Source organism: Canis lupus, chromosome 18 (genome assembly GCF_048164855.1).
Source record: "Canis lupus baileyi chromosome 18, mCanLup2.hap1, whole genome shotgun sequence".
Lineage (NCBI taxonomy): Eukaryota > Metazoa > Chordata > Mammalia > Carnivora > Canidae > Canis > Canis lupus.
In genome coordinates this window covers 5761101-5778110 of record NC_132855.1, presented here as the reverse complement: position 1 = coordinate 5778110, position 17010 = coordinate 5761101, and the positions used below count along the sequence as shown (strand labels likewise).

The 17010-nt window shown below is 41.2% G+C and overlaps 1 protein-coding gene and 1 long non-coding RNA gene across 2 annotated transcripts in view; one reads left to right on the top strand and one right to left on the bottom strand.

The window, feature by feature from the left end:
- TES (testin LIM domain protein) overlaps window positions 1-17010 on the top strand; it is a 48444-nt gene that overhangs the window by 21595 nt on the left and 9839 nt on the right. Inside the window, exons 2-3 of the mRNA XM_072783367.1 lie at window positions 4171-4256; window positions 16541-16793. Coding sequence (XP_072639468.1) covers window positions 4171-4256; window positions 16541-16793 — 339 coding nt within the window. The remainder of the gene's footprint in view (window positions 1-4170; window positions 4257-16540; window positions 16794-17010) is intronic.
- Window positions 2189-17010, bottom strand: part of LOC140608608 (uncharacterized) — a 347241-nt gene continuing 332419 nt past the window's right edge. Inside the window, exon 9 of the long non-coding RNA XR_012010583.1 lies at window positions 2189-2390. This is a non-coding gene — a long non-coding RNA (uncharacterized lncRNA). The remainder of the gene's footprint in view (window positions 2391-17010) is intronic.

Genomic DNA, 17010 nt, shown 5'->3' with positions numbered 1-17010 from the left:
AGAGTACCGGCCAGGGCTCGTGCAGGAACGAGGATGCCACCTGGAAGGTGCAGCCTGCCGAGGAGAACGGGGAGGGGAGACACCTGGGAGGCTCTGGGTCCTCAGGGAATCCGGAACGCGGCAGGGAAGGAAGGGGAGACGTTGGCTGGGCCCCTCAGGCAGATGGAGCTCCAGACCCTTGGTTCCCAGCTCCTGGGACCGCTGCCCGAGGGGCCCAGGCCGAGGCCCCGGAGGCTGCGCGGGGGGCAGCCCTGCCTCTGCGACTCCTTTGATGATTGAGTAGAAGACCCTCCTCCGGGGTTCCCGTGGACCCCTGAAGGCAAGGACCGCAGGTGGAGGGGGCAGCAGAAGCCACAGGGGAGAGGTGTGGCGCAGGGTCTTCACGCAGGTCGGATTTAAGGGGAGCAGAGAGCACAGGGCGCTCCAGGGGGCCGCGCCACGCTGGGGCCCCACCAGGGTGTGACCCACGATCCTTCGCTGTCGGTGGCCTGGTGCCTTTTATCCTAGCAGAGGTTGACAAAGAGGGTAAAGCATAGGGCAGAAGAGCTCGCCGGCCAGTGGCGTAGGTTGGAGGTCGTCACTGCTGGGTGGCAGGGGTTCAGCTGGATGGCTGTGCCCCCAGCGCTGCCACGGCCTCTCGTGAGCCCCTCCCGGGCCGCAGGTTCGCGCCCAGCCCAGCTCTCTGACCGCCTGTGCCATGGGGCCTGGAAGACTCGGTGGCCCCTCGTTGCTCTGTTGATCTTTAACCAGAAGCGCAGGGGAGCGCGCCCTCTCTCTAGCGGGTCCCCCTCGTGATACTGTCGGGTCCCCTCCTGCCTGTCCCTGTGTCTGAGCATTTGGGGAAAAATGAAAGTGCGTGTTGGAAAGGCAGGAGGGCCGCTGGCCTCGGTGTCCTGCCCTGCGCCCGAGGGAGCCCTGGAGATTTCTGCAGAGCCCTATTCTCCAGGGTCGGGCTCCTTGTCGCCCTGAGACCCCCCCCGGGGGACTATCGGGCTTCAGGGGTGCTCCCCCTTCCCCACCCGGTCCCTCCACTGCCTGCCTGGCTTTTTCCCAGGTGCTTCTTCCTTACGGGTCTCGTCCTCAGAAGATGATTCCTTCTTTGGGAAAAGGAAGAGAAAGGAGTCCAAGAACAAAAAAAACAAACCCCGCTCAGCCTGTTGCAAGTCAGATCCTGTCCCCTTTCGAGCGCTCTTGGGTGTCCCCGCTCTCAGCATACCTGCTTCTGAGCCCCGGCCCCGGGGTCCCCCCCTGCCCGCCTGCTGAGTCAGGTGCTGCTCATCCTTGCAGCTCAGTTCGAGCACCATCTGTTCAAAAGAGCCTTCCAGGCCCCCCTGACGGCTTCACAGCCCCCGTCCTGCGCTCTCAGTCACCTCCACCTGAGGCTCGCAGTCCTTTCCCTCGAAGCGGAAAGGGGCCTGGAAACCTTTGGGAGCCGGAGGGCCTGCTCCAGGTGCTCCAGGTGCTACAGGTGCTCCGCGTGCTGCGCGGAGGCCTGCGCGGGGACCCCAGGGCTGCGTGCTGTGCACTAGCTGTGGGACCAGGAGCTTGGTTTTAGGTTCCTCTTACACCAGCAGCCACTTTAAAAGACACGTTCGTGAAACATCTCCAGTTTTCATCGTCCTAGTAGATGAGCCATCACTCTCTTGAGAAGAGAAAAAGCCGGTCGGAAAGATACAGTTTGCCCCTTTCCAGCTCTAATGTCAGTGTCGGACAGTGAACTCACTGCACTGGGCCTTAGTGTAAAGCCTCTGCCGACGAACTGGGGTTCTAGTTAAATTAGCGAAGCTTCCAAGTTCCATTCAGAATTAGAGGATGAGAGGATATTTTTCCAATATGCTTGCAGTATTTTATTAAGGCCGGTGTTGCTCCGTCTAGGGGATTCAGATTTGAAGGGAGGTAAGAATTTGTGGCCATTTTAATGTGTGTGTGCATATCTGTGTCATGAGATAAAGTGTTTTCCTTACTGTGAATTCTATATAAGGGTTTAGAAGCAGCTGATTTAAGCTAAGCTGATATGATTAAGCCTTAATAATGTCTTAATTTTCATTTGGCATCAGAGTTTGTTAGGAATGCATGGAACGCCTGATGAAGGAAATCCATATTCCAGGTGGATTCAGGATTGGTAACTCTCCTGCAATGGAAAGCTAGAAAGAACTTAGAATAAACTTTTTCAGATTTTTCATTCATGTTAGTCTGGATATCATAATGGAGAAAATTCTTTAATTACATTCCTTACAAAGATCACAAAACTCCGGGGCGCCTGGGTGGCTCAGGTCATGATCCGGGGTCCTGGGATCCAGCCCGTGGGCTCCCTGCTCAGTGGGGAGTCTGCTTCTCCCTCTTCCTCTGCTCTTCCCTCCTGCTTGTACTCCCTCTCTCTCAAAGAAAATCTAAAAAAAAAAAAAAAAAAAAAACCAGAAAACTCAAATAACCAGTTTCTCTTCTGCTTACTCCACTTTATTTCTGTACTGTGAGCTGTGATCATCAGTCACAAGGGAACAATTTGATTCCTTGGAAGAAAAAGAAAAAGAAAAAGTGTCACCTAGTATTAAAGTTATACAATTTCAAAATGTTTTTAAAATTGGCAGTGGGGACATGGCAAGAGTGCTGAAGTTTAGTTGAGACTGGGCAGATTTTATCACCTTCGGAGACTATACTTGAGATGGTCTATTAAAAATAATGTGGGCTCTCCTGAGCAGCTGGGTAGACCTTAGTCGTGGTAAGAGGATGTGGTCATTTTCTTCAGAAAAAAAAGGAAGAGCTTTATCTAAACTTCCTGGCACAGACTGATCTTTCAAGGAACAAGTAACAGTGTGGTTTAGGTTGCATGGCAAAAACACAACTCGGTAAAGCTACAGAAGGGAGGAGCGATTGTTTGGCCAGCTTGAACTCTCACTCCAGACACTACTAGGTGGTGACGATTTGTCAGCAGTCACCGATGTGATAATTAAAATAGAGTAGCCGCGTCGCTGGTGATTTGCCCACGTGCTGATACCAAGGGGGCTGACCTTCTTTACGCTCTTATCAGTAGTTGGGAAACAAGAGCTTACGTTGCCTTCTTGTGCCTTCCCTCATCTGCAGCCCCTCCTTTTCTGTTTATTAAGTCATGTCTCAGCAAGTTCCCAAGGATTACTGTTTAATATGGGTTAAAAAATAGTTTGCTACACTAAGGGCAATAGTGCATCCCCTCTATTCCCACCGCGGGCATAAAAGCACAGGCTTTAGGGTCAGAAAGACCAGGACCCTGATCACTTCTCTACCGTTTATTTATACTTTGAGCTCCAGCAAGTTCTGTAACCTCTCTGAGTTTCAGTTGTCATCTCTAAAACAGAGAAGGATATTGCCTACTTTATAAGCATTTTATGAGATTTTATAAGATTTCAGTGAAGTGCTTACTTATTTTATTTTTATTTTTATTTATTTATTCATGAGAGACACAGAGAGAGAGAGAGGCAGAGACACAGGCAGAGGGAGAAGCAGGCTCCATGCAGGGAGCCCGATGTGGGACTCGATCCCGGGTCTCCAGGACCACGCCCTGGGTCAAAGGCGGTGCTAAACCGCTGAGCCCCCCGGGCTGCCCCGAAGTGCTTACTTCTGTTCCCGGCATTCAATATATATTCGTTGTTGCTCTTATTATACTTACAGTAAATAATATTTTGAATATGATAAATATGGTATTGTAAATAATGAAATGGATTATAAGTTAATAAAATAAATGAGCAATACATAATAAAATGCAATAATATTTTTATCATAAGTCCTAAAATCTTTTCAGTATTCCTTGTTTGCTGTAAAATATGTCATTTGGGGGCAGACTTGCTTTCCAAGCCCTGGCTCTCTGACTGCTCCCTGTTCCTCTCGTATACACAGTGTATAGTTGCCAAAAAGATATAGTCATGACTTTTTGCAACTTTTACAGCATTTGTAGTCTTCTACACAGTTGTATTCTGGTGCTTTTCATGAAAAAAGAATTAAAGGTATGTTGTGTAGGTACTTCCAGTCCTCCTATCCATAGCTGAGTGTCATCATTAACCAAACATTGTGAGACTCATAAAAGAGTTGTTTGAAAGTTATATCAACAGGAGCGGTAAGTGGAATTAGAAGGGTAACTTATCGAATTTTTAAGATCTCTTATAACTGTTATAACACACATTGTTTTCTCCTTAACAGATGGGCTTAGGTCATGAGCAAGGATTTGGAGCCCCCTGTTTAAAATGCAAAGAAAAATGTGAAGGATTCGAACTACACTTTTGGAGGTAATGTTTTAAAAACTACAACCAGGACACTGCCTTCTCAGACAGTGGGGGTCTCCTGCAGATTCTTTAGCTTGGTGGCTAAGTTGTACACCTGTCATACTCTTTTCTAAGAAACGAATGAAAAATAAATCTATTCTGTTCCCCATCATTAAGTTGTGACTGAGCTAATTGGACCATAGTAGCTATATTTTGAATGGTTCATTCAAGGCCCCTCAGATTTCCTACAAGTCTAGAATACTGAATATGTCTCTTTTCTTTTCTTTTTTTTTTTAATTTTTATTTATTTATGATAGTCACACACACAGAGAGAGAGGCAGAGACATAGGCAGAGGGAGAAGCAGGCTCCATGCAGGGAGCCCGATGTGGGATTCGATCCCGGATCTCTAGGATCGCGCCCTGGGCCAAAGGCAGGCGCCAAACCGCTGCGCCACCCAGGGATCCCTATGTCTCTTTTCTGAGTGGCAAATAAGTTTAGGGTGATCTTCTATGACTCCTGATTATAGTTATTATTATTTTCTTAGAAATTGGTAACTTTGCACCTCTTATCTGTGTATTTGCAATAAACAATAAATATGGTTAATTAAGCATTCATTTACCAGTTGTCAGGATGTAGACTTGAATACAAGGGCTCTTCGAAATTTTCAGCTCTAAATTTACTACCGAAAAACTTTGAAACACTTAAATTTAAAAAAATAATAATTGATTGCCATTGTCTTGGCTAGAATCAAGTACACGTATATGGCAGACAAATGTTAGTGGATCAAAAATGTGAGTTTGGAAAATAAACAAAAGTGTGAATTTGTATAGATCTTATTTACATATTTCATTTTTTTATTTTTATTTTTTACAATTTACATATTTTATTTATTTTTTTAAAATTTTTTTAAAGATCTTATTTATTCATGAGAGATACAGAGAGAGAGAAGCAGAGACATAGGTAGAGGGAGAAGCAGGCTCCTCGAGGGAAGCCTGATGTAGGACTCGATCCTGGGACTACAAGACCATGCCCTGAGCCCAAGGCAGATACTTAATCACTGAACCACCCAGGAGTCCCTACAATTTACATCTTTTAAAGTGATAGTATGTCACATAAACCTAAAAATCGGTATTTTAAACTTGTTCTTAAGAAGAATACAAATGTTGTTCATTAGTGGCTGTCAAGGACTATAATGATAGTTTATAAGTCTGTTCAAAGTAAGAATCAGCACATTACTGTTGGAAGGAAAAAAAAGTTAACTGTAGATTATTATTAGGATGGCACTTGCCTTTTTAGAATAAATCTCACTCGAGGACCACTTCCGTACTGCATATTTCCATAGAAAACTCTCTAGAATAAAAAAATGTCATCAGCTCTTGGGACTGTGTACAATGTAAGTTAAAGGAGAATATAAACAAATACAATTTGAGATATTAGGCTCTTTTGAAAGTCGTTTAATTTAGCAAGTTTTAGGAAACACAGTTATTTTAAATAGTGAAGGCAACAGAAACCCCAGCCCAAACCTCACTGAGAAATGATGGTACATACAGTTCTTTATTTGTAGGGAGCGAAAGTGGTCCAGGGAGTTTTTGGATTACAGGACTTCCATGGCTCTTCCCTCTGCCACTTTTCCAAGGGACAGGGCCCTTAGACAGCATGTCTGTCGTGTTTTTCAAAGGTAAAGTCACTAGACGCAAAAGAGATTTCTGGATTAGAGTATTTCAGCCCTAATCAGCACACCCCTGAGCCGCGCTCTCCGTGGGCTGTGTGGAGAGTTGGGCTGCCCTCTGCTGGGCATGGCTCGTATTGTACAATCAAAATAATCCCTTTAGGTTGACTACAGTTGCCAGAAGCTGCTAATGAGATCTTTAAAAGCTCATTCTTAAGCGATAGCATCTTCCCTCCAAAGCAGAAGTTAGTTTACAGTGATTCTTGTTTCTGATATGTTATTTTTCTATTGTGGATCACTATAATCTAGGACTTTCAGATAAAAATGTCAGAGAAGAGTGGATTTCTGTGGCATGAAAATCATTTCTTTATTTTAATTTTTCCATTTGCTTATCTTGATATGCTCTGAGAACCTGTAAAGAGCCATAAAAGACTAGGGTTTTGCCACAGCCTCCAGCCTAGCTTGGGTTTATACAGTTCGTCCAGATGGTGTTGCTTAGTAGTTCCGTCTTCTTCCTGGCATGAATCCGGACACATTTCTCTCTCAGAATTCTTGATAATTCCCTGACTTTTCACCACAGTTGGAAGGCTGGAGGGCAGGTGCCTTTGACCTCCAGATGAGCCACTTTCAATGCTAGGCTGGTTGTCCTGAACATAATGAAGATTCCAGGTCGGGTCTAGGGCCATAGAACTGCTGTGATTGCAGGGGGCATAGAGTCCCAGGATCCTGTCCACTTAGCTTGCTCTTCCATCTTCACGGTAACCCTTGATTTCTAGGACTCTTAGGGCTTCATGGGGTACATGGTGAAAATCAGAGCTAACTTATTCTCTGCTCTTTTGCAGTCTGACTTCCAGGCAGCTATAGGATGGTCTTGAAAATGGATGCTATCGTGTACTTCCCAGTAGCTTAAGAACTTTCGTTGCTTTCCCACTGGGCTGGATCCTTTGGGCAAAGTCTTTGGCTTAAAACCTCAACATCTATTCCTGCTTGCTTGTCTAGTCTCCTCTCCTACTTCCCTTCTAAGCACGCTGTGCTTCAACTGCTGAGGTACGTGCTGGTTCCTGAAATGCCTGTGGTTTTTTGGTATGTTTCCTTTAGCTGGAAAGACCCTCCATCTTACTATCATGAAACAAAAAGTCCTTCGTATTTTTCAGATCTTGAGTTCAAGCATCACTCCCTGAGAACTCTTCTTCCTTGCGCCCTGTATTAGTCAGCTCGGGCTTCCATTGCAAAATACCATAGATGGTGGCTGAGACAATAGAAATGTATTGTCTTCTAGTTCTGGAGGCTAGACGCCCAAGACGTTCAGTATCAGAGCATGGTTGGGTTCTGGTGAGAAACCACTTCCTGGTTTGCAGACAGCCACCTTCTCTCGGTGTCCTCACATATCCTTTTCTCTGTGCATGCATATGGAGAGAGAGAGAAAGATCTCTCTTCCTCTTCTTAGAAGGCCACCATTCCTATAAGATTAGGTCCCTACTCTTATATCCTCATTTAACTTTACCTCCTAAAAACTCTATCTACAAATATAGTCACGCCAGGGGTTAGGACTTCAACATGCAGATTTGAGGGGGAGAGACACAATTCAGTCCTTGGCACCTTCTTCCCTGCTTCCCCAAGTAAAGGAAGGGGTCATTTTTGGCCTTAGCACCTTGTACACTTGTAGGAAACCAGGAAATAAATCCTCAGACCTCGCTGTTGTTCATCACTGAGATTTCCTGCTGGCATCTTCCATTGCTAGGGGCAAGGTAGCCCACTGCTGCAGTCCTTAGGGGTCAGCCTCCTAGACCATGGTCCATCCAGGGTACCATGCAGATGGGTACAGAATAGATCTGAGAGTGAATGGAAGAGATCCAGCAGGCACGACTGCCTGTTCAAGGTGTGTCACAACAGTTATCAGAAACTGAAAATGAATTCTTAGGCTCATGGAAGTTTAGAGTGGAACTTGGAACTTAGCTAGTCAGACCTCATTTTATGGATCAAAGACCTAAAACCCAAGGAAGTTAAAATAGCTTGTTTGAGCTTTTTAGATATCAATAAGAAATATAACTTATGAAATTTCCTATGTGTTGTACACGAATAAGCACTTGTAATGATTTTCTATCGCTAAATAATGAAGTTACTATAAATTTGGGTGATTAAAACTACACTTATTAATTGATTCCGTTTACACTTTAAGCCAGAACTCAAGGCCGGCTCAGCTGGATTCTCTGCTTAAGATTTCAAAAGGCTGAACTCTGGTTTTGGCCAGGTTGGGCTCTAATCTGGAAAACGGGGTTAAAATTTGCTTCTCGACTCATTTGTGATGTTAGTAGAATTCATTTCCTTCATTTCCTTGTGGGTTGTAGGTTGTCTCTGTTTCTTTGCTGGCTGTCAGTCAGGGGCTGTTCTGGCTTCTAGAAGCCACCCACATTCCTTGGCACATGGCCACCTCTGTCTTCAAAGTCAACAACAGTGCTTAGAATCCCTTCTATGCCTTAAATCTCTCCAACTTCCCCTTCTCCCAGCCAGAAAAAATTTATGTTTTTCAAGGGCTCACGTGATTAGATTTGACACACCTGGATAATCTTTTGTCACAGACAGTAAGAAAATCATGTGGGTAACCCTGGAGGGACCAGGTTAGAGGGGCCATCTTAGAATTCTGCTTACCACAGCACCTTGTGTACCTGATTGTAACTAATCTTCATAATACTCTTTTGAGGTAAGTAATAGTATTCCCATTTTATAGATGAGAAATCAAAGATTTAGGGAGGTTAAATGACTTACCAAGGGCATGGCTTATAGCTGGCAGAGCTGGAACTTGGACCCAAAGCTTGCCAAAACCTTCCTCATCACCCACCTTCTACAACGCAAGACAGAAACGAGGGCCCATGTTCGCACGGTCATGATCAGTGAGCTTTGGACTGCACCAAGTTGTCTTCTCTACAGGGCGGTGCTTTTTTGTGACATCTGCGTCTTTGTGGACAATGATGATTTAAATGTGAGCACACTCTCTCTTCACTGCATCAATAATTACAAGACTAGAGAAAAATAAAAGGTTTGAAGATGCCTGATACTTAATAAATAAGAGGTTCTATCTGGACGCACTTCCAAGTAATATATAGAGCTCACAAATATTTATGAGATGTTAAGACACAAACCCAAGATTTGGAGTTTATAGTCAATCATTTCATATTGAAAGTATGGTAATATCACTGGAATCATAGATTATCAATCATATAAGTAATAGGATTAGTATTTTATCTTCAATAAATCCTCCTCCTAAAACAGTAGCCTTTGTAAGACAAGCGTTACTTGAATATAGCCTACATCGGTTCAGAGAATTTCTGATTGGCTTAGGGCTGGCGAAAACTAAAAATTTCCCACCATAAATGGATTAATCCTTGTGTGGAATCCTGTAACAGAGGCCCATGCTTAAGTCCATATAAGTATATCCCTGTTATAAAAGGGCAGCTTCCAGCCCTTTTAAAATATGGTTTGTAGCAATGCCATGACCATACCTTTAAATCACTGTGAATGCTGGCAGCATGTCAGAGCACTCTAGTTGCTACTACTTGCCTTGTAAAAATAACATTTTTCGCAAATAGTGATACAAAAATAATTTCTCTTTGAGGGGGGGAGATGAAAGTTTCTTGACTGCTTTCAGCTTGAAACTGCAATCTGTGTATTTTTCTGAAGCAATGCTTTTGATAAATTTTGCCACACCCTCTCCTGGTTTTAACTCAAGAAATCCAAAGTTGAGGGACGCCTGGGTGGCTCAGCAGTTGAGCGTCTGCCTTTGGCCCAGGGCGTGATCCGGGATCTGGGATCGAGTCCCACATCAGGCTGCCTACATGGAGCCTGCTTCTCCCTCTGCCTGTCTCTGTCTCTCTCTCTCATGAATAAATAAATAAATAAAATCTTAAAAAAAAAAATCCAAAGTTGTAATGTAAAAATGTGAGTATACAGTTCAGATTTGTCATGCACATTAACCTTTATGTGTGTATGTGTTAACACCCTAAACTTTTTTGTACAAAGAACTTTTTAGTATAATAACCCTACTCCCCCCCACCCCCGACACACACTTTAGAGCTTCCCAATCTATCAGATGACATTGCATATTTTTTAAAAAGTGATTTTAAAAAGACCCTTTTAAATAAATTAATTCTGAATTCACTTTTCTTTCTTTCCCAATGTTCCTTTTTTTTTTTTTTTTTTTTTTAAGATTTTCTTTATTTACTTGACAGAGCAAGAGAGCACAAGCAGGGGGAGTTAGCAGAGGGAGAGGGAGAAGGAGAAGGAGAAGCAGGCTTCCCACTGAGCAGGGAGCCCGATGCAGGGTTAGATCCCAGGACTAGATCCCAGGACGTTGGGAATCATGACCTGAGGTGAAGGCAGACGTTCAACTTACCAAGCCAGCCAGGTGCCCCCCAGCACGTAAATTTGAGAAGTGCTCGATAGGGAGAACAGGTTTGAAGATTTAGAGTTATGGCAACTGACTTATAACTCCCTCATAAACTGCTATCAAATTGGTATAGCTCATATGAACGTAGTAAACAAGCAATTTGCATATGTCGTCAATAGTATAGCCCCAGCATGTGGGTACTGTGCTCACCTGTGCCATTATTTTTGTTTTGTTTTAGGTTGGCATAAAAATCTATTTTAAAGTTCTTGATTTTCTTAAAAAGGATGGAATCTGAGTTATTTTAGGCTGAAATGAACTATGTGATGAATGTCCTACTCCTTCTCGTGCCTTTTCTTGGATACCAGGATAACAATACCCTTTTCTCTCCCAACTCCTCAACAAAATTTTCCTTTTGATAAACTTATTGAATATTTTCCTAATGACTTTAAAAGTTCTTTTAAAAGGGTTCCTGGGTGGCCTAGTCAGGTAAGTGTCAGACTCCTGATTTCTTGGGGTTGTGAGCTCGAGCCCCACACTGCGCTCAGTGCTCAGTGCATTCTGCTGGAGATTCTCTCTCCCTCTGTCCCCCTCCCTGCTTGTGTGCTCTCTCTCTCTTTCAAAGAAATAAATATTTAAAAAAATAAAAGTTCTTAAAAGATATTTCTAAAGATAAAATTTTCCAATTTAAATATGGGTGATTGAAATGTAAAACACTGTAGCCTAACCCTCCTCCAATTTAAAACAATTTTTTGAACTAGTAAATAGCATAGGTTTAAGTAGTAAATAGTATAGATTTCTATAATGGGTAGCTCTTGGCACCTGGCCCAGATTTTATAGGTTTCTTTCAGAAATTGTGGTTTGTAGCTATCCCTTTTTATTTTAGAAATGGAGCTCTGGGGTAATGGGTCTGGAAGGGATGTGGTCACTCCAGCTGCTTCGTGATGACAACTCAAACTGAAAGAACCATCCCACCCCTCGAGTCACGTTCCTGCCAAGTGTTCTTCCTGCGTGCCCCCACATTGCGGCGAGGATACATATGATACATATTTAATGTAGTTATGGTTTTCAAAGCTATCATGAATCAGTCATAGGTTTTCCCACTTAGAAAACTGAAAACTTCTTTTTCCCTCATCACCGCTACTATTGCTATATTGCTTTAGCCTAATTTTGCTTGCTTAAAAAGGGTATGTTGGGTGGGTGAAGGGGTGGGTGGGGAGAATGGATATTCTCAGAATGTAAATCTTCCAAGAATAGCCAAGACAAATAATAAGAAAGAAAAAATATAGAGATGGCTCTTCTACCATTGGTTAGTAGACCTTATTTTTTTTAACTTTTTTTTTTTTAAGATTTTATTTATTTATTCATGAGAGACAGAGAGAGAGAGAGAGATGCAGAGACACAGGCAGAGGGAGAAGCAGGCTCCATGCAGGGGGCCCAATGTGGGACTCAATCCCCGGTCTCTAGGATCAGGCCCTGGGCTGAAGGCGGCGCTAAACCGCTGAGCCACCCAGGCTGCCCAGTAGACCTTCTTATATATAATACTTTTGTAGTAAATGAGTAACTATTCTACATATATAGAATATAAGGCATATTTTAAAGGGTCATATTTTATTTTATTTTTTAAAATTTTTATCTATTTATGATAGTCACACAGAGAGAGAGAGAGAGAGAGAGAGAGGCAGAGACATAGGCAGAGGGAGAAGCAGGCTCCATGCCTGGAGCCCGACGTGGCATTCGATCCCGGGTCTCCAGGATCGGGCCCTGGGCCAAAGGCAGGAGCCAAACTGCTGTGCCACCCAGGGATCCCTAAAGGGTCATATTTTAATCTGTAACTACAGCTCATCATAGTTCATGCTTTAGAAATGAGCAGACTTTATTTCACATACTTTTTGGTCTTTCAGATTCTAAAATCTGACTCCCTTTATTTTATGGTGTACATGTTGTTCTGCTGTAGAACTGGATAAGAAACATTTCCAAAGGAAGTCCATATCCTTCATCACAGATCCCTGTAACGTTATTACTTCTGTCTTTATAGTCAGTCACTTCACTAATTATTAGGATCAATGCCATAGGTCACAGCCATCTAAGGCTCTGTTTATCTATATTAAGAACTAAATTCCCATCCCTAAGGAACCAGATTCCCCTCAGAACGGTATGATTTTCACTTAACCCAAAAGCATTGTGATTGTTTTATGAATAATTATATTGTTTTTGTTAACTGAAGAACAAGAATGAAGAACGTAATGTGGTAGATTAATGTGCTCCTTTCCACTGGGTGGGAGTATGAGATAACCAGATGTAAGAGTCTTTTATAGCTGAACTAGAATATGCAAACGCTTCAGCAAATTCTTACCAAATAAAGATTTGTGAGCAGTGTGTGCACAAGGAAATTAGTTTGCCTCCCCACCCCGCTTATCTCTGACTCTATCTCTCTCTCTGGGACTGCACGAGTTGAATCTAATATTTTTAGTTTGCATACCTCACCTAAGAAAACAAGACACAACAATCTATAATTATTTAATAATTTGTTATTTGGCGAAGAGATTCACTTAAGAATTTTTGGTTGCTTTTTTCCTAATTTAGTGATGCAGAGAAATCTAATTTTATTAATTTTAAATCCAGAAAACTTCGTAAACTCTTACCGATATTAATACATTTTTATATGATCCATAGCATCTGTGACTAACAATGGTTTTGTTTCTTCCTTTCTGGTGAATCCTTAAAATTTCAATTTCTTTCATTTTTCTTACAGCTCTGATTAGTACCCATAAGACTGTATGAGTGAAGTGATGGCAAGGTTGCTCTCTTGCTTCAGATCCTAAAGCGAATGCACTAAGTATGATGTATGTTGAGTATGAGCTTTTTTCCCCAGAAACCCTTTTTAAAATTCTATCTAGTTTCCTTCTGGAGCTAAAACTACTATGCAAAATGTAGTCACTAGAGATGTTAAAATGTATTGAATGCTTTTCCCCCCTTGCATCTTATGAGAAGCAGACAGTTGTTTTATTGGTTTCTGCTGTTATCTTCATCTTCCTTCCATGTTCTTTAGGCTTATTCTGCATGTTTCCTAACTTTCTGAGTTGACCTTCTTAGTTTTATTCTCTCATCTTTCTAACTTGAGCACGTTAGCTCTACCTTTTCTCCTTTAGTTGTGTTCTGCATTTCAATAAGTCATAGTTTTCCTTTCTTTTTTCCTTAAAATATCATTTGTTTTTAATTTCTATTGTGATTGTTTTAATATTGAATTTCTTAGGAGTCTTTCAAAAGTACTTTCTAGTTACTTTTTTGCTGTTGATTTCTAACATTATATTCAGGTTAATGTGGTTGATGGTGATTCCTTGGGCATTTCTTGAGAGCTGGTCTATCGGTATATGTTCATTTTTCTGAAGTGTTTCAAATGTTCACAAAAAGAAGTGTTGTCCGGTCACTGGATAGGATATTTTTTTATGTGTCTGCTTGATCAGGATTATTATTGTGTTATCCAAATCTTTATTTCTAATTTTTTAGTGTTACCATAATGAGTTTGTCTATTTCTTAAATTTCTGTTATTTTTGCTTATATATTTTAAGGTTAGGTCATTAGGCAATATTAATTTTATATTTGTTACATCATAGAGATGATTTTAAACTTCTGTCGCTGTGTAGTGATTCTCTTTAATACTCATTAAAGGAAAAATCATTAAAGTCCAAAGTGTATGACATTAATATAGGTATCAAGGTTGGAATACCTGAAATATCGTTTTTGCATCCTTACACTTTCATCCTGTGTCCTTAAATTTCAAGTGTCTCTTCCAAGTAGCATATGGTTTGATTTTGTTGTTATTCAGCCTGAAATCCTTTGTCTTTTAACTGGAGCATGGAGTCCATTTGTTGTGACTATTGGTATATTTGGATTATATTAACCATCTTAATTTGTGCTTTCTACGTGTCTCAATCTTCTAAGTTTATTTTTTCTCCTCTCTTATTGCCTTCTGTTTAATTATTTGCATTTTATATCATCATTCCATTTTCTCTCTACAAGTTTAGAAATTATATGCAATATTTCCTTCTTTAGTTGTCTAGCTAGTTTAACATGCATGGTTCAAAACAATAATGTTAATCTATATCTTCAGTATCTTCCTGAATAATGTAAGGATGTTAGAGTGTGTTTGTAAACTCTCAGACTCCTCCCTCTGATTTACATACTCTCGTTGCCCTTTATTTACTTCCAGCTTCTGTTTTGAGCACCACAAAGTCTCTCTACTTGTCTGTTTTCCTCTGTCCCTTTTCCAGCTTCTGCTTCTCTGCCAGACCCCTTCCCTGAGTCCTCACCTTTTCTCTGTATTCTCGCCCAGGATGTGAAAGTGATCTGTTCAATTTTATGCAAATGTGTCATTTCCCAACTCCCAGATTTGTATTTTCTACCAGACTACAGTTTTTAACGTGAGATCTACATATCCTACAATCTACTTGATATATGTATCCTGTTTTATGGGCATTTCAAACTTTTCAGTAGTTGAATTTTGGAGAACTTTCATCAACACCCTCCCCTCCCCACCCCCACCCCCCAGTTACCTCAGATTTGTCATTCTTTTACAATTACTCTCAATAAGTCATACTCCTTCTACCAGCTTACGCATCCTGGAAAGCTAGGTTCATTTTTTGACAGATTTACCCTTCCCTTTACCATCACTACATCCAAATCAACCACAAAGTTTAGTCAGTTTTACTTTGAAGGAGATCTTAAATCTGTTCTTTTCTTTTCATCTCCACTGTTAAATACCCTAGTCCAAGCTGTAACACTTGTTAACCTAGACCACAACAATAACTAGACAAGATTTAAATTCCACTTGTGAAATAATAGCAGGATTTCAGTTGCTTTGCAAACTGGATACACTATTGACATGTTAACTGGTCCCTCCTTCCACTTATGTCTACCCCTGATCCAGCCTCACATTATAGAATACAGTTTTTGAGAATGATAGATCTAAATGTGTTATTCCATTACCCAAAGGCCTTCGGTGCCTCTGGCTTATTCTTCTAGTGAAAGCTCAGTCCTTTAATAATGTGTCCAAGTCCCTGCATGATCTCATGCCTGCCTACCTCTCCAACCTTGTCATTCCCTATTTATTTACCTCACTGCATTCCTACCAGCCTTCTATGATCATGGGATACAAGCTCTTTCCTAATTCAAGACCACCACAAATACTCTTTCTGCCTAATGTTTGGAGGCTTTTCTCTTCTCTATTTCTTTACCCCATCTCAAATATACACAAACACACACACACACACACACACACACACACACACACACACACACATTTCATACTTGTTTCATCATCCTTCACATCTCAACCTAAATGTTAACTTTCTTATTGAGTGATATTTTTATGGAGTCCTTTCCTCACCATTTCCAAGTCAAAATTACTCTCTCAAAGTATCCTGAACCTTTCTTTCCTATCACAAATGCAATTATAGGGTGTAGCAATCTAAGTACATTGCTGTAAGGCTAAGTACTATAACTATATAAGCTAAGTACATTGCTTAGCACATGGACACTCGTATATGTTGCATGAAGGAATGATTACCTGCTAGACCAGATTGGGGAAAGGGGACAGTGTCTTTCATTTAGTGGTATCTTTCATTTCATTTCTCTGAAAGTCCAGAGACTTTCATCTATCTGGTTTTTACACATATGAAAGCACATAGTAGGTGGTCACTAAGTGTTTGAAGAAATAAAAGGAAGAGGGGAAAAAAGAAAGGAAACAGGAAAGGAAAGGAAATTAGCAAGGGTACCGAAAGGAAAATGAGGAACGCTAAAGCTACATCTAGGATTATAGTCCTTTATCAGAAAAGTCATATCAACTTCCCCTCTCACTTAAAAAAACAAAAACCCAAAAATGGGTAATGGCTATAAAATGTCACCAAGCAATAAAATATGAAACCTCTTGCTGTGATAGTGTTTTGGTGATTTTATTTACTTCTCAATTTAAGAAAATGAGAAACACCAGATGAGATTTTGCTCAGATATGGCTCCTTGAGCACATACTTTTTAATCAAGACGTAACGTTCTTAAGTCTTCTAACATGAAGGTACATTTTTATGTTTCCTTGCTTAAATTTATGGATAGCTACTTGGAATCCCCATGACCAATAGCCTTTCCATACCATTATATGGAATGTGTGTAAAAGTATTTTATAAACTATAAATGTATGAGTATACTTACTTATTGATTAAGTATAATTAATTATTGCCTACTTATTTCCAAAATTATAGAAAAATATGTCGTAACTGCAAGTGTGGCCAAGAAGAGCATGATGTCCTCTTGAGCAATGAAGAGGATCGAAAAGTGGGAAAACTTTTTGAAGACACCAAATATACCACCCTGATTGCAAAGCTAAAATCAGATGGAATTCCCATGTATAAACGCAATGTCATGATACTGACCAATCCAGTTGCTGCCAAGAAGAATGTCTCCATCAATACTGTTACCTATGAATGGGCTCCGCCTGTCCAGAATCAGGCATTGGTAAATAATAAGGGGGAAGGGCAATCTCTTAAAGTTTGGGGCCTACTTACTTAGGGCAATCCTTTAGTGACCTAGTCAACGTCAATCAAGTCTATTATTTTTGTGGAGTTGCCATAACTTTGACTTCCAACTCCTATTGGTTTTTGAAAGTAAAATTAGATACCTCATATATAATTTCCTGACTACTTAGATATAGTAGTAAATTAGATATAATTTC